The 21737-nt window shown below is 54.7% G+C and overlaps 1 protein-coding gene across 6 annotated transcripts in view; it reads left to right on the top strand.

Annotated features, from left to right (window-relative positions):
• Myrf (myelin regulatory factor) overlaps positions 1–21737 on the top strand; it is a 32281-nt gene that overhangs the window by 5522 nt on the left and 5022 nt on the right. For 2 of the 6 annotated variants that reach the window (XM_029472593.1, XM_021151952.2), the window contains exons 2-22: positions 6179–6266; positions 6370–6633; positions 9761–9822; positions 10619–10895; positions 11656–11906; positions 11983–12106; positions 13856–14051; positions 15330–15406; positions 15570–15680; positions 16050–16140; positions 16511–16711; positions 16916–17027; positions 17475–17584; positions 18228–18388; positions 18514–18586; positions 18826–18914; positions 19171–19239; positions 19624–19704; positions 19873–19961; positions 20051–20218; positions 20437–20688. In XM_029472593.1, the coding sequence (XP_029328453.1) occupies positions 6179–6266; positions 6370–6633; positions 9761–9822; positions 10619–10895; positions 11656–11906; positions 11983–12106; positions 13856–14051; positions 15330–15406; positions 15570–15680; positions 16050–16140; positions 16511–16711; positions 16916–17027; positions 17475–17584; positions 18228–18388; positions 18514–18586; positions 18826–18914; positions 19171–19239; positions 19624–19704; positions 19873–19961; positions 20051–20218; positions 20437–20688 (2946 nt within the window). The remainder of the gene's footprint in view (positions 1–6178; positions 6267–6369; positions 6634–9760; positions 9823–10618; positions 10896–11655; positions 11907–11982; positions 12107–13855; positions 14052–15329; positions 15407–15569; positions 15681–16049; positions 16141–16510; positions 16712–16915; positions 17028–17474; positions 17585–18227; positions 18389–18513; positions 18587–18825; positions 18915–19170; positions 19240–19623; positions 19705–19872; positions 19962–20050; positions 20219–20436; positions 20689–21737) is intronic. The other 4 variants (XM_029472592.1, XM_021151948.1, XM_021151949.2 and 1 more) reach the window with 4 other exon arrangements.

Raw genomic sequence — 21737 nt, 5'->3', positions numbered from 1 at the left:
TCACTTTGTAGACCAGGCTGGCCTCGAACTCAGAAATCCGCCTGCCTCTGCCTCCCGAGTGCTGGGATCAAAGGCGTGCGCCACCACGCCCGGCGGCCAGTCTTGATCTTTGTGCGTAGAGCATCCTGGCTAGAGTATTCTCCACATGTGCCCTGGGAAGATAGTTTGTACAGCCTCTTTCCAAGAGGGAGGAGCTGAGGGGATGATGTACCATGTTCATGCAGGTAGCCACAGAAGCAGGAGTGGGATTCTGGCCACCTTTGGAGCCCTTCTGGGGTAGGTAGGGAAGGGGATCTCATTGCATACTGAGGGGCCTGGCCTGCCGAGAGCCATGAAAGATATCATCCAGACCTTGGTCTTTCTGGAGCGCACAGCCCTCATTTGAATGATTCAGGCTACAGTGTGTCAACAGGGAGACCCAAGGAGTACCAAGTGGAAGGGAGAGAAGGGAAGAGGGGCAGAAGAGGAAAGCCCCTGGGTGTTTGTTACTACTGCCTTGCACCCTTGAAATGGCAGCAAAAGGGCTGGGGATGTAGCATGGTTGGTAGAGTGTTTACCTAGCTGGCATGCATGTGCTGCCCCACCAAAGTCGTAAGTCCAGCCTGGGTTCCCTCCCAATTCCATACCAGCAACAGAAAAGTCCCCCATATCACCCACAACCTGCCTTCAGAGACAGCTCTTCCAGGGGATTCAGACTCTCAGCTACCCTTGGGCTATAGCTGCATCCTCCCCTGGTCCCCACACAGTATCACCTTGCACTCAGGATAACTGAGTCTGAGCTCAACACCAAGATGTTCCTGAGGCCAACCGATCTGCAGCAGGTTCCTAGGAAACCCATACACAGTTCTAAGAGAGTTGCTCTTTACTTTGGGGGGCACAAAGCTCTGACTCCACAGGCACAGAGAGCCCCCACCTGGTGTCTTTGACCCTTTCTCATGGGAACCAGGGTGGACCTGCCACGAATACCGTGGGAGGATTCTGTAGCGTGGGGAGCTTGGCTGTCTATCAAGTCCTCCTGATGATTTGTGCTAACACACCAGCAGGTCCCTTGGGAGTGCACTCCCAACAGACTGGCAGCATACACTGCATGTACGTACTACAGGGGCTCCTTCATTTATTCAGGAAGATTTCCTCAAGCACCGACTGCGAGTCGAGCGCAGTGCTAGTGTTCAGAGACAAGAGACATGTACCTCCCGCCATGTGCGTTTGACATTCTAAGGGACAAAGTCAACTGACAAGGTAATCCATACACACACACACACACATACACACACATCATTGATACAGGGTCTCCTGTAGCTCAGGCTGGTCTCAAACTTAGTATGTTCCTGAGGATGGCCTTGAACTTGTGATTCTCTTGCCTCTACTTCTGAGGGCTAGATTTACAGGCATACTCCACCACACCCACTTATTTGGTGTTGTGGATCAGGCCTTGGAGCCTCTTCTGAGTCTTTGGTGAACAACTGGGAGGGTCACAGACAGTCGTGACTTAGGCTTGAGGGTTTGTTAGGACCAGAGCTGCATTGCTCTCAGGTGTGGCTGCTGGACCCAAACTGACTGAGAACCTGATACATCAGTGCAGAGCTGCGTGCACATCCAAGCTGCAGGCATTCCATTGAGATGGCCCAGGTTGCGACTGGAAGCTTGAACAGGGCCAGCAAGCAGCTTTGGGTATCAATGAAGATAGTCTAGGTCAGAGAACTGTGACAACCCACTGTGCCTTACTGCTATGTGGACTGAGCGTAGCTTGGAGCGTAGTTCACCCTGGGAGACCGACCATAGCATTGGAGGTCCTCTGTCCATGCAGGCTAGGATGGAGGCACAGAAGGCATCCCTACTGGCGTGTGCTGGAGAAGCTACTTCACCCTGGGAGACCGACCATAGCATTGGAGGTCCTCTGTGGCTGGGTGACTGTCCAGGCAGGCTGGGATGGAGGCACAGAAGGCATCCCTACTGGCATGTGCTGGAGAAATTGAGTAGTACTGGTCACATACGTGGAGGGACTTAGGGGCGGGCAGGGGCCTTCAGAAACTCAAAGGTACAGAAGAGCTCAAAGGCACCAGGAAAGCTGCACTACCTGAGCAGAGGCAGGAGGGCAGGGATGGAGTGGGGACACTTGAAATGGAAGAACAGGATGCTATGTTGACCGAGGGATAGCTTTCTGAGGCGCTACCATGTACACTCCGTGGAGAAAGATGCTGAAGGTCTGCAAGTTCAAGGAGTCACTCTGCAATTAAGCAGAGGCCCATGTTGGCAGCCAGGCCTCTCAGAGGATCACACTGATGCCAAGGTGACAAGCATCCGACAGACAACTCGCCACTGGTGGAGCCAAGGTACCCTTAGATTCAGACACCTGAGGTGGACACTCTGGGCCTTCAGCCCTGGTGCCCTGGCCACCCTGAGTTCAGATCAGCCCACCCTGTCCATGGCCACGTGGCTGACGGGATTTCCGCCATGTTTGGGGTATGAATTGACAAGTACTCCATTGACGGGCAGGGGAGGGGGTAGGCAGGGTACAAGACTCCCACTGTGTTGTGTCTCCACCCTCCCCACCCGCCAGGACAATGGCCTAGACTCAGCCAGCAGCCACAGCTGTGGGGGGTGGGGGATGAGAAGGGGGACAGGGACGGGGAGGGGTCCAGGGTGGAGGGACCACCTGGGTCACTGCCTACTGCACCTGGCTTGAGTGTTCTGGTCCCCTTGATGAGTGGTCTTAAAAGAAGGAGAAAAGAGGGAACAGTTTTCCCACAGCCTGGACCCTGGCCTGCCTGGGAAGCAACTGCCTCTTCGAGTCTGGTTCTTGTTTCAAGCAGGTAATAAAGGATCTAATTAGTGTGGTGCCCCTGGGGGCGCCTCTTCAGGACAGTGTGGGACCTGGAGAGGCTCTGTCTAACCCTGGCCTGTAGGTCCTTCATGGGCCTGCCCAAGTCCCTGGCTCATCATCTTGCTCATTCATTTATTCTGTAGTTATTGATCATGGGATCCTTATGATCAGGGAGCCCTAGCCCAGTCCCTGTCCTGGAACTCTAATAGTCCCCACTCTCAGCTGTAGTCTCTCTGGTACAGTCGAGGGCATCTGCTTCATAGGAGAGATGCTCTTTAGAATGTGGAGGTCGGAATGTGGGCACTCACTCACCTTCCCCAGCGAGGTGTGAGCCAGCCAGAAGAGAAGGTAGACAGCCTAACGTGATCGTGATTGTACTAGAGGACAAAGGAAGAGTCAGGAGTTCACTTGGGTTAATAGAAATTTGCAGAAGAATGGGAATTAGCTTTCTCTAGAGGCAACAGCATATGCAAAGTCCCTGTGGGTGGCATGTTTGTCCCTTACAGGAAGGAAGTGGGAGCTGGGCTCCAGAGAGAGCCCCACAGGGGAGGAGGCTGAGGGGAAGCCGAAGGCAGACACTGTCAGGAGGAGCCCTGGGTTTACCATTTGCTGGGCAAATTTGTTGGAGGGTTTGGAGAGGAGGAGGAGGAGAGATTCTGATCGGTGACACTAGGGTACCGCTCCTTGGCCAGTGACAGGCCAGGGCTCACTGTCCAGGGGGTCTTGAGGATTAGAGAGGAGATTCCGATCCTGTCTGCAGACTTGCAGGCTCTCCTCATTGGGATCTAGTGCTCCTCGGATCTTTTGGCAGTGGGGCAATGGGCAGCACTCCTATAGTGTACCTTGAGGGTTGTGCCCTCTCCTGGACCCCCCCTGGGGGTTAGAAGGAGCCCTGCTTCAGCCTCAAGATCCCCAGGCTCCTGCAAGCCTCCATGACACAGATCCTCTATTGTAGTTCTGGACCCCTGCATGGAGTCTGGGCAGTGTGGGGAGAAGACAAGGCTTGTGGGGAGAAGGAGGTGCAGGTGGGGGTCCTGCATGCCTCAGGAACCCTCAGCTTCTCCCCCCTCCAGAGCCCTAGACCCACCTCACTCTGCCATCAGCCTCCTCCTCCCCCCTCCGTCCTCCTGGACCCTGGCACGAGAGGGTCCCTCCTCCCCTAGCCACATCTGGTTCTTGTTAGGGTCTCCCAGGATGCCTGGGCCTGAAGGCCCCATCCCCCGGGGGAGGTGGACAGCAGGATTAGGGGCGATTAGGAGTGCTCCTGGCCAGGGAAGGAGGAGCCCAAGAGGAGGGGCGAGGATGGTTATAAACAGCAGCCCATGACCGCATCAGCCCATCACTCACCCAAGGTGCCAAGTTCAGTCTCAAAAACCTGCAGCTTCAGCAGCTGGGGCAGTGTGGGGGTGGGGCTCTAGGCCCTCCTCCTGTCTTCCTCAGAAATCTTTAGCAATGCTGTGGGGCAGGGACCAGGCTAGGGGAAGACACAGAAGCAGCAACTACACCTTTCTCCCTGGGAGCAGATTGACTCGTTTTCCCGTGTGGCTTTGGAGTGAGGAGTGGGGTTTTTGAACAATAGTAGTTCATGGGAATGGTTGAGCGGTGAAATGCAGTTCGTCAAGAGTCTCCATCATTGTCACCAGCATGGTGTGAGTTCAGAAGGACTGCTAGGCACTTCTTTATAACCTACCATCACCAACAATGTCATTTTTCTCGTACGATGGGTTGGTAGGATTTAGTGACACAGTGTGTGTGAAGTTGACAGGATGCCTCATATATAGCAAACTGGGTGATGAGTGTGGCACACAGTAGGTCCTCAGTTATTGGGATCTGTGGCTATCAGGAATGGGTGAGGTGGGGTTGGAACTTGGGCAGACAGATTGACCATGTACAGCCCCACAGAGCATGGCCAGCAAAACCATGCATGGTGGGTGGGTGCCCTCTGTTCTCAGCTGGAGTGAGCCTGGGTGGGGGGTCATCACGGAGCACCAGCAGCGTGTGACTCCTAGGAAGGCTTAGCCGCTCATGCTCATTAATTCATTAATCACCTCAGCGGGGCTCAGCATTCTTCAAATGCCAGACTGGGGCCAGGGAGGGGCCTGGGCTGGGGGCTCGGAGACCCCAAGGTGCTGGGGTAATGGAGGTAAAAACAGCCCCTCCATTTGGACGGCTCCCACTGTGTGCTGAGCACGATCTATGTCTTTGCAGCTTTGCGAAGCCATCACAGTTGCCCCATGAAACAGCTGTTCACCCCTCCCCCACTTTCCTAAGAAGGATACTGAGGCCCAAGGAGGGGATGGCTTCAGGTCACACAGCAGGAATGGCTGAGTTGGGTGACTCAGGTGCCAACCCAGGATTTAAGGCTTTAGACTGGAGTCTAGAGGGTCCTTCCTGCCTCAGTGGAGCTGGCCAGCCTGAATCTGCAGTGTGGGTGGGGTGTCCTCCATTATCAGGGTTGACGCATCTCTCACGTCAGCCCCCTTATCGCTTCCCCCTCTGGCTACCCCCCTCCTTGCTCCACAAGGTGACCCTGGGAGAGGAAAAGCCATCGCCACCTCCTCTCCTTTCTTACCATGATCAGGAGCCCTGGGCTGCCTTTTCTTTGTCCTTCCCCCTCAGGGGCTGAGGCCCCTGGGAAGGGCCCAGGAGAGGATAGCAAGCAGGGTAGGTAGCAGGTGAGGGGTGGAGGAGCAGAGCTCCTTCCTGTATGAGGCAGGACAAACTGAGCCTCCCTCATCCTCTGTTTCCTCTGGAGTGTTGGGGCTGAGCACCCCATCTCCATCACAGAGGCGGCCGGCCTAGCCACCAGAGATGGGCCTTGCTGACACTGCGGATCTTGCTCTCAGGATCTCCCTGGAGCTGGTGCCTGGGGTTCGGTGATTCCTTGATTCCTGAGCCCCAGGATGTATGTTTTGCATAGCCAGGCCTCATGCTTCTTTCTGTGTGCTCAAGGCTGGGTCTTCAGGGCAGGAAAGACATTCTGGGTCTGAGAGGGTCCATCCTAGGGTGGTATGACCTTGCTTGCTTCTTGGAGCACTCTTCTGTAAGATAGAAGGACAGATGAGGGGGAGGGAGATGATCCTGTCATATAGATAAAGAAAGGACAAGAGTGGCTTCTCTTGCCCCCAAACCCATACATGGGGCTATTGACTGCCTGGGAAATTGGGCGTGTCCTTGAGGTTTGTGGACAGATGTTATTTTTGGAGAGGCATTGGAAGAGTGGACTGTGAAGGGCCATGCAAAGAGGGGAGCTAGGTGAAAGGTTTCAGAGAGCCTAGCCTGAGGAAGGGTGGTGGGCCCTAGGCCTGGGGTCTTCAGGGAGCTGTTTCAAGCCCAGTTGCCTCTGCTTTTCAGGCCATGACATCAGTGGTGCCCTGGAGCCCTCCAATATAGACACCAGTATCCTGGAGGAGTACATTGGCAAAGAGGACGCCTCTGATCTGTGAGTCACCTCATCCGAGACCTCTGGGCAGTTCCCCGAGGGAGGGGACGGAACTTCCCCTCAGGCTGGGGACCTGGGGGCTGAGCTCCTCCATTCCCCACAGCTGCTTCCCTGAGATCTCTGCACCAGCCAGCACTGCCTCCTTCCCCCACGGGCCACCGGCCATTCCCGGCTCCAGCGGGCTCCACCATCTGAGCCCCCCTGGGAGCGGACCATCCCCTGGGCGCCATGGCCCCCTCCCACCCCCGACCTACGGCACCCCACTCAACTGCAACAACAACAACGGCATGGGCACCGCCCCTAAGCCCTTCCTGGGGGGCTCTGGGCCTCCCATCAAAGCAGAGCCAAAGGCTCCCTATGCCCCAGGGTGAGTGGGGGCAGGGAGTGGGTGGGGACAGGATTTAGGGGCACAGCGTTCAATGTCCAGCAGATGTTGGCCCCTGAACTCAGTGGGAAAGGGCTTAAATGACAGACTCCCTTGGGGAGGTTCAGATAGGGGTGACACCAGGGCTGACAGAGGTTTCTGTGTTTTGTTCTGAGGCAGTGATGATCAGGGTTCAGAGGAGGACTGTGATAGGGTAGTGCTCCAAAAGTCTCAAAGCAACATAGGGACAGAAGAAGAGAGGTTTGGGACCCCCAACTGCCACTCACAGGAACCCCACCTCATGTATGCACACTCACTGCGTTCAAGCACACTCCCGTGCCCCATGTACCTATGGAACATCTAGCTGGCAATTTCTGTATCCAGAGAGTTGACTGTACCTCAGGTATGGCCTTGCCTTGTGGAGCCAAGGTCAGTTACATCCTGAGGAGGCTTCTTCCTGCCAGGCTCCTTCATCTCCCCAAGACCACACCGATGTCCTGGGCCAGGGCTGATCCCGAGTCTGGCTTTGACCACCTGCAGCCATAGCCTAGTCAGCCTCCAAACCCTGTGGTTCTCAACCTTCCCAATATGACCTTTTAATACCGTTTTCCATGTTATGGTGACCCTCCCCTCCCAACTATAATTATTTTTGCTGCTACTTCATAACTGTAATCTTGGTACTGTTATGAATTTTAATGTAGATATGCGATATGAAGGCTATCTATGAAAAGGTCATTTGATCCCTAAAAGGGTCAGGACCCACAGGTTGAGAATCATGGTTCCAGCACATGCTCCAGGGGAAATACCCAGAGCCAGGGTTCACCAGGCTCTCCACAGACCTCAGTGAAGCAGGGCAGAGAGAGGTCTTGTCTTTAGGTACAAAAAAGCTACAGGATGCATAGCTGATGCAGTGCCTAGCAGTCTGGTTCTCCCATTTGTTGGCCTCTGAGCTTGGTGATGCATGACCTCTGCCACAGGCTGCATTTCCTCACCTGTAAAATGAGCCCCACATTCATGGTGGAAATTAAGTGGGAGAAAGCAGAGAGGAGGTTTTGGGTAGATACTCAACATTGTGATCAGGGACCCCTAAGTACCTGGCTTACGGTGACCATACTAGAGGCCAGGTACACAGTGCCAGGGGCAAGCCTTGGCTGCTTGAGGGTGTCTCTAAAAGTCAAGCTACCGAGGGTGGAGGGGAAATAGCTTAGGTTTAGCAGGCACAAGTGAGCTCCTTCCTTGGCCTTCTCTGAATTTGCTCCAGGTGGCCCTGGTAGGACTTGTCCGGAGTCTAGGTATCCTGGTTTAGGCTTTGTTCTAAGTGATAAAACAAGACAGACACATGCCCTCCTCCATCATGGGTGGCGAGAGAAGTATAGATGTATCACAGGGCTAAGGGTGCTGCTCAGTGGTAAAGTACTTTCTAGAGTGTGCAAGGATCTAGATTCTCTAGCACTATACAAAGTAAAATAATCCACTCCAAACAGGAAATAACCAGTGAGAAGATGAAACAATGCAGGGTCATGTGGGCTGGGACTAGAGGGTGTGTGAGACCTTGACCTATTGGAGGATCCCAAGAACACTGTTAGGAGAGGAGGGCCGGGAGCAGGTGGGAGATGGACTTGGAGTGGGACAGAGCTGGGTCAGCCCAGGGACTGAGGCCATAGTAATGGGTCGGAGGTCCTATCCTGTCTGCTTTTCCATATTACCCTTAGATAACTTTGTTTTAGGGTCCGCTTTTTTTTTTTTTTTTTTTTGAGACAGGGTTTCTCTGTGTAGCCCTGGCTGTCTTGGAACTCAGTCTGTAGACCAGGCTGGTCTCAAACCTAGAGAGATCTTTCTCTATGTCCCAAATGCTGGGATTAAAGGTGTACATCACCACTGACTTAGACTTAGGGCCACCCAAGATCTCTTCATGTACGCTGGGCAAATGCTCAACCACCACACTATATCCTGGGTTCCTTTTTTCCCTGTGTGTGTGGGTGTGTTTATTTTTATTAATTTATTTTTATTTTATGTGCACTGGTGTTTTTCCTGCACGTATGCTTGTGTGAGGGTGTCAGATCTTAGAGTTACACACAGTTGTGAGCTGCCATGTGCATGCTGGGACTTGAACCCAGGTCCTCTGGAAGAGTGTTTTGTGCTCTTGACTGCTGAGCCATCTCTCCAGCCTCCCTTCTTTTCACTTTTTGAAACCTTATTTTACTGACTAGCCCAAGTAGGCCTTGAACTTGTGGTCCTCAGTCTTGAGTCTCCTGAGTACCTTGGGGTACATTGTATGCACCATATTAAGGGTCCTGAACCAATTTCAGAGATGTGGTGAGGCCTTCACAAGTAGGGGTGGAGGTGGGAAAGAAGTGGCCAACTTGTCCGGGGATGTAGTATAATTCTGCGGTCAGAGAAGGAATGTGTCCATGATGACCCTGAGCCTTTCTGGTGGTCCCTGGCATAGTAGAGGGGAGCCTCTCTAGATGTGGAGATGAGAGATGACCAAAAGTTGGGTCTCTGGACAGCCACAGTCTCTCCCTCTGGGCAAGTACATGTTTTGTACAGGACGTGTTGACCTCTGGGCTTGAGTTTGTTCTTTTGCCCGAACCACTGATAAAATAAAACTTGCAAGAAAAAAAAAAGAGCCCAGGCCCAGAAATACTGGCTCCCTGCCCAGTCCACACCTGCCTCTGGCAAGGCAGCTCCTGGTGACCCACTGAACCTCCTCAGACCCAGCCCCCAAGTCCTAGGACTTCCAGGAAGCTGGAAGCTTTGGTGGGTGCCCAAGAGAGGTGGATGCCTAGCTCCTTGTTCTATGGAAGGAGGTTTTTCCAATCCCAGCGCCACTACCAGAGACCTGGCCACTGGCCCACAAATAACCATTATTAGGTCTGGAGATCCAGGGCAGGATCTTGAAGTCCTTCACCCACAATTAAACCCTGGATCCTGCCAGAGTTCTAGAATAGGTGGGCAGAGATACCCTGGGGTAGATGTGAGAAGATCCCAATGGCCTCAGTCTCTGGCATGGGATGGGGGAGGTGGTGTCTTTGCAACCTTGCCCACCAGAGGAGCTGCCTGGCCTGAGGGTTGGACCTGGGGGGTTCAGCCGCTGGCCCAACCTTTTCCCTCCTCCGGCCCCCTGCAGCACACTGCCAGACTCGCCCCCAGACTCAGGCTCTGAGGCCTACTCCCCTCAGCAGGTGAATGGTGAGTCCAGCGGGCAGCGACACCCTCCCCCTCTGGGTTTGGGCAAATGGTTGGTGCAGCCTTATCAGGGAGAAAGGGAGGAGGGAGGGAGGGGGCCAGCGGCTGCCCAACGGATCAGATTATCGCTGGTCAAATATTCCTCGGCGCTGGCTATTGTTCCCCAATGGGCGGGTGGGGAGCCCGGTCCTGCTTCAGAATAAGTGTCCCTGCTGGTGATGCCACCGTCTGGCCCCCCTGCGCCATCATGGACGCGCCCTTTGGCGGTAAGTGGACAGCTGAGGAAGACGGCCGCTGGGCCCACCTTTACAGGGTGCCGAGGGGCCCCGTGGCCCCCATGTGGCCACGAGTAGAATGATCGTGGGCACACTGAAGAGGGGTCAAGAGTTCTGTTTATCCTACCAAAACATCCCTGGAATGCTTCCTGAGGAACAAAGAGAGAGCTGCAGCCCCCTCAGGCTGGAGGACTGGCCCCTGGAACTGGGAGCTGCTGGAGGGAGGAGGCAGGGTGGGGGACTGGGCTGGGGTCTCCGGGCGGGACACTCTTCAGGCTTCAAAGAAGTTAGACACTGGGGAATCTTCTGAGGGGCTTCGCCCAAACAGCCTAGGGAAGAGAACTGGCTCTAGGGCAGGGGAGCCTCTCTCCCAGAGCCTTGCTTCACTGTTCAGGCACTAGCTGGCTGCCCCGTCTCTCCACCCAGCCTCTGGCGTGACTCAGGAGTGCACGGAATCAGGAGACTGTGCCTAGGGAGATTGGGGAAGGCGGGTCTCTTACTCCTGTTCCCCATCTCTTCCTCAGACCCCCATCTTCTGCGCACCATAACCCCGGAGACTCTATGCCACGTGGGAGTTTCTTCCCGCCTGGAGCACCCGCCCCCACCTCCAGCCCACCTGCCAGGCCCACCACCGCCGCCTCCCCCACCTCACTACCCTGTCCTGCAACGGGACCTCTACATGAAGGCTGAGCCCCCTGTACCCCCTTATGCTGCCATGGGGCCGGGTCTGGTGCCCCCCGAGCTCCACCACACCCAGCAGACCCAGGTGCTACACCAGCTGCTGCAACAGCATGGAGCTGAGTAAGGCTTGGGTAGAGCCTCCTTGGAAGGAAGGTGGGGTGGGAGTCAGGTCATGGTAGGGGGAGTGACCCGAGGGAAAAACAGAGGTCCTACAGGAACGATGCTTTAAGGGCCTATAGCCATAGCTGATTGGTGGCAGCTACCTCATTCACAGATGGGTAAACTGAAGTTCTAAGAAAGAAAAATCGGTTTCCCAGGTAATGGATGAGGTAAAGGCAGAGCCAAGACTTGAACCTGGAACTTAACACAGACTGCAATGCTTTTCTGCCCACTTATTGAAATCCTTAGAGTTTGTTTGTTTGTTGTTGTTTTTAAAAAAGATTTTGTTTATTTTATGTATATGAGCACACTATTGCTGTCTTCGGACACACCAGAAGAGGGCATCAGATCCCATTACAGATGGTTGTGAGCCACCATGTGGTTGCTGGGAATTGAACTCAGGACCCTTGGAAGAGCAGTCAGTGCTCTTAACCACTGAGGCATCTCTCCAGCTCCGTGAAATCCTTAGATTTCTAAGAATGACAGTTGCAGGATGCCCTGGGTAACACAATGCTCTGCAGAGGCACATGCTAATCAAGTGTGACCCCTGCCCACCTCCACAGGGGTAAGACTGTGGCAAAGACAAAAGAATGGGAACGCTGAGTGACAGGGTAGAGTATGGGGAGGTACCTGAGGGAGAGGGGTGCGCACTGCATAGGAGAAGAGGGCTCAGGGAGAGAAAACCATCTCTCATGTCATTCACCTCTGCCCCAACCCCCAGGCTCCCTCCACACCCCTCTAAGAAGAGGAAGCATTCTGAATCACCCCCCAACACCCTCAATGCCCAGATGCTGAACGGAATGATCAAGCAGGAACCTGGGACTGTCACAGCCCTGCCCCCACACCCTGCCAGAGCCCCATCCCCTCCATGGCCTCCTCAAGGCCCACTGTCACCTGGCCCTGGATCCTTGCCCCTCAGCATTGCCCGAGCCCAGACTCCACCCTGGCACCCGCCAGGTGCACCCTCCCCAGGTAGGTGACTGACTGACTTTTGATGCTGGGGACTGGAGCCCTGGGCCTAGATCTCACCAGTGTTCCTTCCCTCCAGGCCTCCTACAGGACAGTGACAGCCTCAGTGGCTCCTATTTGGACCCCAACTACCAATCCATCAAATGGCAGCCGCATCAGCAGAACAAGTGGGCGACCCTGTATGACGCTAACTACAAGGAGCTGTGAGTGACCTGTGCCACCTAGCCACCTCATCTGGGGACAGCTCAGGACCCCACTGAGCTCCTGGGTCAGGGCCTGGAAGGAGTCTGGGTAGAAAAGAATCCCGTTTGACAGAAGAATCAACAAGTTCAGGGAAGGATCAGGCCCAGGGTTCAGACTTTGAGGCCTCTGGTCAGCCTAAGTCTCTCTTAAAGTAGTGGTATCTTCCAGGGAGGGGTGTGGGAGCCAAGTCAGGAAGAAGTGGGCGGAGGCATGTTTTTTGGCCCCTCCTTCACGTTCTCCTACATTCCAGGAAGGTAGCCTGAAGTTTAGCATAAGCTGGACCCTTAAAGCAGCCCCCTCCCTGTGGAGGGATGAGGGGCAGGGAAGCTGGGGGTGTGGCTGCCCAGGCTGTTCCTGGTCCTTCCTCAGTATCGCATGGATCTAGCTTCCCAGGTCCCAAAAGCCTAGTGGGGACCACTCACTCCCCTTTCTCCCCTAGAAGGCCACTGGGTGTCTCAGGGTGACTTCCCCCAGTGTACTTCGGACTTAACCAAGAATGAGCTAGGTGACTGAGGCTGGGGCCCTCTCATCGGGAGAGTGGCTAAGACAGGCAACCTGAAGTGGGTGCCCTGAGCTGTGGAATGTCTATCCAGTAGCTCCCAGGGCGGGATGGGGTGGGATGCCCAGTTGTGGTCGCAGCTGAAGGGATGAAGAGAGCATTTATGGGATCCAGTCCCTATTGGTCTGGAGAGAGATCCCTCTATTCACACCTCCATAATCCTTGGGCATCTTGCTATTTCCCCACTTAGGCCCCAAAGCCAGAGAGCTAGCAGCAGGGATCTGCAGTGTGACCCAGGAATTTTCTGGTACTTTCTTAGGTCAGACAGATGGGTGGGCCCTGTAAGGGAAGCATGAATGAGACCAGACCTTCCCTTGGAACTTGCTCTTGAGTGGGGAAGCATTCTCCCTTTCTAGCTTTCTGTGGGTGTACTCGACGGGGTACCTCTAATGCATGGTGACCCAGCAGGGTACCTTTAATACCTGGTGACCCAAGGAGTAACTCTAATTAATGCATGGTGGCCCAGGGGAGAATGAGACAGAGTCATAAGTCAACAAGTGCTCTCTTTACTGCCCCTGGAGGTGCCCGAAAGGCTCCAGACACTGTCTCAGTGACAGATGGCAAGCTTCAGCTGTTCCTGAGGGGGAGGTCAGAAACCAGAAGTACTCCCCTGTCTCTGGGGCAGTTGGGGGGAGTCAGAATGAGGGCACTGGGCGGGGTTTGGGGGGGCTTGAGCAAGGAGGTGGGCCAGGTTGGGTCAGGGTGGGCCCAAGGCAGAGCTGGCTCCTGGTTCCACCGTTTCCATGGCAACCAGCTGTCAGACACAGTGAGACTCTACAGATGCAGGTCCTCTCTTCCCATCTCCCACGAGGGAGGGGGCTTCAAGGAGTGTTGTGGGAAGTGGTTAAGGGTACTAAAGAATGGCAAAGGCCCTCCTCCTCTGGAGTCCCCTCACTTCTTGTGGGTCTTCTTGTCTTGCTTCCTTCCTTCATCCCAGCACAGAACAATGGGAGGCCCCAGGCACATAGGGGAAAACCTGTGTTGCTCCTCTTATAGGCTTAGTGTCCATACTTGGAATAGATATTGACCCCTTGCTGGTTTGGGGGATCTTGGGGGGTACAGCATAAGTAATGTAGAAGGAAACAATATTCCATCTTCAGCCTGGGGGACTACCGGTGAGTCTCCATCCCTTCCCCCTTCCCACTTTCAGGCCTATGCTCACCTATCGTGTGGACGCTGACAAGGGCTTCAACTTTTCTGTGGGCGACGATGCTTTTGTGTGCCAGAAGAAGAACCACTTCCAGGTGACTGTGTACATCGGCATGCTGGGGGAGCCCAAGTACGTCAAGACACCAGAAGGCCTCAAGCCCCTGGACTGCTTCTATCTGAAGCTGCATGGTGTGAAGGCAAGTTCAGGGTTAGCCTTGGAAGGGAGAGCAGGAGGTCCAGGAAACTCCAAGACACGAGTCATGAGGGAACACCCCACAGCTGTGTTCCACGGCTGCCCTACCCTTCTTCCTCTTCTAGTGCCTGCCACCTAGATGTGGGGTTATTCAGACCTCAGCACCTTCCTATGTGCTGCTTCCCCCTCTACCTCACGCCCCAAGTCTTTGTCTCCAATCCCGGAGCCGTCATCTCCTGGCCCTCTCAGCTGAGATGCCTCAGCTCTCAGACCCAAACCACACTCCCTGCTACCGTTCCTCTCCACTGCCCCACCACAGGATCCTGGCTTCTCAAGCTAGATATCTAAAGGCCCTCCTACCCTCAGCTTGGCATACATTTGGCTCTGTCTAGAGGCTCTGGACTAGCCCTTGCCTCCTCTCCTCGGCCAGAGTCACCCCCACCCCATGTCTGAATGTTCAATCAGCTTCTATCTGCCCCCAACCCCCATAACACATGTGGTTCAGAACACCCTGCCCTCTCAAGACTCCAGTGTCTTCCCAGCAAAGCCACCATGCCCTCGAAGTTGCACCCACAGGGGCCTTAGAAATCCAGCCATCCACGACAATCCTGTGTGTGCTGTGTCCCACATTTGCAATCCTTGAGATGCCCTCCTAGGGTCCAATCCCATTTCTCTTGTCTGACTCCATTCTGATGCCCCTCTGAGAAACCTGCCCTGAGGCCCTTTGTGACTGAGGGAATTCATAGCACAGCCTCGGGAGCTCAGGAGCTCCCTGGGGACAAGGCCAGGTCTGTCTGATTTCTTCACAGAATGGGCCTCACATGTTGGCATGGCTTAGCCAGTGTTTCTGAAGAGATGAGAGGATGTGGGTATGTGAGACTGTCTTCTGAGGTACACTCGTGTGTGTGTGTGTGTGTGTGTGTGTGTGTGTGTGTGTGTGTAGACTGGCTGCAAGTGAGAAGAGTGTGTAGGTATGGGTATAGTCATAGGCTAATTGGAAAATGTGGGCATATATGGAGAAATTAGGGAGTCAGATGATACTGTGATGTGAGGCCGTCATGGAGGTGACCACAGTCACCATGCAGAAGTAGGGGAAGCAATGAACTGTGAGCTCAGCAAAGGCTATGTGTATGCCCTTGTGAGTGTGGGTGTGGATGTGGAGGCCCCGTGAGTTTGTGAGGAAGTGAGGTAGAATTATGCTGTGGAACAGGGTGAGGGGGTGAAGGAGGAAGACTGGGTGGGGAACCTTATCCTGAGGTGCCCTCGGCCCATTCCTCTCTAGCTAGAGGCCCTGAACCAGTCTATCAACATTGAGCAGTCACAGTCAGACAGAAGCAAGAGGCCCTTCAACCCCGTCACGTGAGTATCCAGAGCTGTGGGGTGGTGCCTGGAAGGGCCCACCTTAGAACTAACTGGTTTGGGAGACAGGGAGACAGGCAGGCACCCACAGTGCCCTTTGCCTGCAGTTGCTCTGCAGCACAGCTCCTGGCAGCTTCCTGAGCACTCTGCCCATTCTCTGTAGGGTCAATCTTCCCCCTGAGCAGGTCACAAAGGTGACCGTGGGGCGGCTCCATTTCAGCGAGACCACTGCCAACAACATGCGCAAGAAGGGCAAGCCCAACCCTGACCAGAGGTGAGCAGGCCGACCTGGCCCCAGGACCCCTCCCTCCCCCATTCTGAGGAGTGGGGTCAAAAAGGGGCCTCCGGGGAGCATGCCAGTCCCAAGTCCACAGATGGCCTACTTCCCAGAGGAGGAACCTGAGGTTCAAAATATTTGGCAGATTTAGGGACTCAGGCACAGAAGACTGGCTTTTGAGCTCAGAAACAGTTCTGGGGCTCCTAATGGTGGACCCAGGGAGGAATTCTGCCCCCTAGTGGAGGCTCATGTTTCTCCAAGTCCTGGGGGTGTGATGACAGAGTGGGGCTAGGTACCCCGACATCTGGGCCAGGGAGGATGGCTAGGGACACCTCTAAATGTTACTGAGTCCCCGGTGTATCTCAGGTATTTCATGCTGGTGGTGGCCCTCCAGGCACATGCCCAGAACCAGAACTACACACTGGCAGCCCAGATCTCAGAGCGTATCATTGTGCGGGTAAGAGTCGTTTCTCCCTAGAGGCAGTGTCCTCCCCCTCCCCCAAGCTGGAAGAAAGAGCTACAGGATAAATACTGTGGAACGGGGTTGGGTTGCTGTGCAGCTCTTGCTGGACAGTGGCTGCATGGCCTTGGGCTTTGTCATCCTGTCTAGGCCTCAGGGCCTTCTTCCCTGTAAAGCTCGAAGGTGGATCACACCTAGTAGCCTCCTGGGCCCCACAGGTGACTCAGGGTTGTCACAATGGACAGTTTATTGGATATGGTGGGGTAAGGAGACTTGACTGGCCGAGGTGTTCCTGGGATTTCCCCTTTTCTCAGGGCCCTAAAGTTTGCCCTACCCCCAAGACTGATCCAGACCCAACTTGCTGCAGGCCTCTAACCCAGGCCAGTTTGAAAGTGACAGTGACGTGCTGTGGCAACGGGCGCAGCTGCCAGATACGGTCTTCCACCATGGCCGTGTGGGCATCAACACCGACCGGCCAGATGAGGCATTGGTTGTCCACGGCAACGTGAAGGTTATGGGGTCTCTGATGCACCCTTCCGATCTGCGGGCCAAGGAGCACGTGCAGGAGGTAGGTACAAGGTCCTGGCTGAGGGACAGTGCTGTGGGTGATGAGTAGGACCGCTGGGAAGGACCAGGACACTGGGGTAGGGGTGGGGAGGCTGGCTTTGTGCTTCTGGATCAGGGTCTCCCTTCCGCACTGCGGCCCTTGAGGCCTGCCCTGCGTGACTGCAGGAGGGGAGGAGGGTTCAGTCTTGGCCCTATCCCCTGGTAGGTGGACACCACCGAGCAGCTGAAGAGGATCTCTCGGATGCGGCTGGTACACTACAGATACAAGCCTGAGTTCGCTGCTAGCGCGGGCATTGAAGCCACTGCACCGGAGACAGGTAGAGATGTCCCTGTGTCCCTAAGCTCTGGCCAGTCTGTCCTGTCTCCTGGAATCTGTTCCTAGATATTCCTGCATTGACCTGGAGCTCCACCCTCTGAAATATTGACCCTTTGGGGTCCTGTACCTCTGCTATTGGGATATCATTGCTTCCCACGTCCTTGAATCCCTATCCCCGGACAGCCTAAGAGTTGCTTGGCCTCGTCTTTATCATACAGCATTTAGAGATTCTGCATCCTCTTAGAATCCCATCTCCCTCTTCTGAGATTCCCCTAGGAACCTACCCATCCAACACATCCCACATCTTGAGCCTGGGAACTTCTAAGCTATGAACGGTTATCTGAGAAAGTCCTACTCCAGGGCTCCTTAAAACTCAATTCTCAGGCACTTCTCCAAAAAGCTATGAGCAGGACCCCCAACCACACACCCCTGGCTTGTCCCTCCCCAGGTGTCATCGCCCAGGAAGTGAAGGAGATCCTGCCTGAAGCTGTGAAGGACACAGGGGATGTAGTCTTTGCCAATGGGAAAACCATAGAGAACTTCCTTGTAGTGAACAAGGTCAGTTATGGGGAACAGAATGAGGCTCTGGGTCAGAGGGCCTGGCCAGCTGGTGGTCCTGGCTGGTAGATGGAAGAAGGGACAGCTTTCCTCCTAGTACCTCCAAGAATCCCTCCCCACCATGCAGGAGGAGGCCAGTGTTGAAGATGGAGAGGCAAGCTAACTACTGGAGGCTGCCTGGGACAGGGCAAGGCAAATCCGACTGAGGTTGCTCTCCTACCCCCATCAATTAAAAAAGGGTAGCAAGATGTGTCACCTTATTGTCTCAAGGCTCAAAGATGTGGTTTATTATGAAGGTGACATTTGTATTTAGTGACACAAACCTAGTATACATGTACTTAGAAACATCACGTGACATATTTTAACCTACTCAAGGGAGTAGGTCCAAGGGATGGAGCTCTGACTTGAGGGAGGCAAGGCTGTGTAGGTATACACTTAGCCTAGACTGGAGGCAGCAGATATGCCGTGTGAACCAGAATTTAGCTAGAGCAGAGGCCACCCTCAGGCAGGACTATTTCTAGGGCCTCCGTTGGCTGTGGAGAATGGGGATTCTGCTCCTGCCCCGATCCGATGATCCACACTGTAGCTTGGAAGCTTCTTGGGCCGATCAATGGTGCCCTAAGGCTGTTGTTGCCTGGGACAGGAGCGAATCTTCATGGAGAATGTGGGGGCTGTGAAGGAGTTATGCAAACTGACAGACAACCTAGAGACTCGCATTGATGAGTTGGAGCGATGGAGCCACAAGCTGGCCAAGCTACGGCGCCTTGACAGCCTCAAGTCAACTGGCAGCTCAGGCGCTTTCAGGTGCGGGCGCCAGGCAGGCGGGGACTAGGGGAGGGGAAGAAAGCGGTGGGTGGGATGAAGGAGGGAGGTGGGGCAGGAGAGACCTCCTTCTAGAAAGCATCCTGATCCTTGTCCTCTTACTGCAGCCATGCAGGGAGCCAGTTTAGCCGGGCAGGCAGTGTCCCCCACAAAAAGAGGCCCCCTAAACTGGCCAATAAGGTGAGGCTTCCTGGTCTCGCCTGGCGTTCCTTTCCCAGCTTGCACCACCCCAACCTCACCGACTCCAGCTCTAACCCTTCCCTTCTCCCCTCTTGACCTTGTAGCCCTTCCAGCCCTCTTCTGCTTCCTCTCCTTCAGACCATGGGGATGGGGGTGGGGTGGGGATTGAGCAAGGAAGTACGCATCCTAAGTCCATCCACCATCTTCTGCTGTGTTCTTTCTTTCCTCTTGGTCCCCAGTCATCGCCAGCGGTCCCAGACCAGGCCTGCATCAGTCAGCGTTTTCTGCAGGGAACTATCATAGCTCTGGTGGTGGTCATGGCCTTCAGGTGACTTGTCCTCTCAGGTTCTGGGGAGGCTGCTTTAGAAAAGAGAGCTACCCAGTGAGTCAGATGTGCCTGGGGTCCAGGCTCTGGAGTTGGGGGAGGAAAATGAGCTGGGGATCAAGCAGCTGAGATCAGGGAAAGTGGGCTGCCTAGTCTGTCTCCCCCTCCAGGGTCTGGGAAGGCCACAGAGCCTGCCGTAGAGAAACAGTGTTGGGTGGTGGCTTGCATTCAGACAGTGACACTTTTCTGTGGCTCCCAGCGTGGTGTCTATGTCCACACTGTATGTGCTGAGCCTGCGCTCTGAAGAGGACCTGGTGGATGCTGATGGGTATGTCCATGGAGATGGCGCTATTGTTAAGCCCTCAGGCCCGGTGGGTGGGACTGATGGAGGGTGGCTTGGGTCAGAGGAACCAGGGAAGCTTGCTCTCTAATGGGGTTCAGTCTTAGACTTATGGCCTGTTGAGGTGGTGGTGGTGGGTCTCCTGGATGGTGGGTGCTTCCTACAGGCCCCTTCTGGGCCTGCTCAGTATTCCTTCAGTATCTGTCTGGAGGACCCTTGTAGGAAGGAGGGCAGTGCAGGGAAGGAAGACCAGAGCAGGATCTTTGGCTCTGTCACTGTCACACCCCAGCTCCTGGGGTTACCTCTGACTGTGTCTTTTTCTCTCTCCTCCCCTGTATCTGTTTCCCTCCTGGTCTTTCTGTTGTCTCCTAGTTCTCTTGCTGTGTCTACTTCCTGTCTTCTGGCCCTGCTTCGGCCCCAGCACCCTGGGGGGAGTGAGGCTATGTGCCCATGGTATGTCTAACCAAGCATCCCTCCCCACCTCCTGCTATACCCTTCTTCCTGCCTTTGTACCACATTCCTCCTCTCCACCAGCTCCTGCCCAGCCCTGCTTCTCTGGGACTCCCAGTCCCAACTCCAAGGCTCCCTCAGTGCCTCTGAGCTCAGCCCACCCTTTCTTAGCAGGTCCAGCCAGAGCTTCGGGACCACACAGCTCCGACAGTCCTCCATGACCACCGGACTACCAAGCACACAGCCCTCTTTGCTGCTGGGTGTGTGTCTGGAGGGATAGGGTGGGGCCGGTGGCTGGGTGTGCGGCTCCAGTGTCCTCCTCAGCTCATCGAGCTTCTGGCTTCCTCAGTTACCAATTCAGCCTCGGGTCCAGCTCTCCGTGCCTTGGACCTGTGCTCCAGCCAGCCCTGCCCGATTGTCTGCTGCTCTCCTCCCGTCTCCAGTCCTGCTACAGATCCTGCCCTTGGTCCCACTCTAACTCCTACTCCAAGCCCCAGCTCTAACCCCAAGCACTCAGGTATGGATGTTTTGGGGGTTGGGCCAGGGTAGGCAGGGGTGTTTGGTATTATTTTTATCCAGAGAAAGGCCCCAGAGAGAAGGCAGGAGGGACTTCTTTCTGAAGAAGTTTGGGACGTCACCCCCACAGGAACCAGAAAACACATGAAGGCTCACAGAAATCTGGGACAGGAGGCAGCTGGCTTCCTTTTTCTTAGCTATCCTTGCTTCTGTCCGTAGGCCCTGGCCAGATGGCCCCACTGCCAGTCACCAACATCAAAGCCAAATCCTGGGGCATCTCAGCTAATGGCATCAGCTATTCCAAGCATCCCAAGAGCCTGGAACCTCTGGCCAGTCCTGTGGTCCCCTTTCCTGGAGGGCAGAGCAAGACCAAGAACAGCCCCAGCTTCAATCTCCAAAGTCGCACCCGCAGAGGAGCCCTGCAACCCAGCCCAAGCCCTGCCCGATTCACACAGACCCAGGGCCAGCTAGGTATTTGACTCTCAGCCCGGCCTATCCAGGCCCATTGTCCAGGGCCCATTTCAGCCTGGTCACACGGCTTCCTGAGCACAGAATTGTTAGTCAGCAGACATTAGGAATTGGGCCTCACATAGATCATGTCATTTAATCCTCACTACTTGGCAGGGGAGAGATCTCAGAAGTTAAGGCACAAAGGCCAGAATGTGTCAGGCATGGTGGCCCACACTTGCAATTCCAGTGGTAGCAAGATGGAGGTGGAGACAGGCAGATTCCTTGGGCTCCGTGGACAGCTAGCCTAGCCTGTTTGATCCAGCTCCAGGTAATGAGATAACCTTGTCTCAGACAGAAGGAAGAAAGCTCTGGTTCAGAAGAGGAACTGGAGACTTATTAAAGGGTCATAACCAGCCCATCAGCCATCCAGCTAAACTTCTGTCGCTAGTTTGCCAAATTCCAGATTACATCTACTTCCCCTCTGTCAGGGTGGGGAAGGTGATGTTCTAGGACCTCAACCTCAAGTCTTTGATTTCTACCAAGATAGAACTTTTTTTTTTAGCATAGATGTGTTTTTTTTTTTCCAGGCTGACTTGTTTGTGTTCTCTGGCCTCCTGGCAGCCGTAGCCAATGTCTCTGTGCTAAGATGTGGGCTTCCTCCCTTTGGCTTTGTGGCTTAGCAAAGAGAAACCTAGAACGTATGGTTTGTGAAGACAGATGATCAAACTGGTGGGGCAACTCCAAGGGGTGGAAGCTTGCCTCAACTCCATGGGTGCTTGAGATAAGCGTGGCTCCACCTGAGTGTGCACAGGTGAAGACACCTCAGAGTGATGGGTCCCCAGGAATAGGGAGGGAACATAGTCTAGGAGGACCAAGGAAGGAGGCAACCAGGGCAGGCTTCCCAGAAGAGGTGACATTGAGCTATCTTTGAAAGACATCTGGTAGCTTCACAGGGTGTTCTGGGTGCTGCTGCATACCTTGAGTTTGTACCTTAAAGAGCTGAAAATGTACCAGGTCAAGTAAATGTTGAGAGGCTGGTGGCCATAGCTTCCCATTTCCGGGGTAAAGGA

Source organism: Mus caroli, chromosome 19 (assembly GCF_900094665.2).
Source record: "Mus caroli chromosome 19, CAROLI_EIJ_v1.1, whole genome shotgun sequence".
In the NCBI taxonomy this organism is placed as follows: Eukaryota; Metazoa; Chordata; class Mammalia; order Rodentia; family Muridae; genus Mus; species Mus caroli.
The sequence above is the reverse complement of the archived record's forward strand: the minus strand, read 5'-3'. Positions and strand labels throughout refer to the sequence as shown.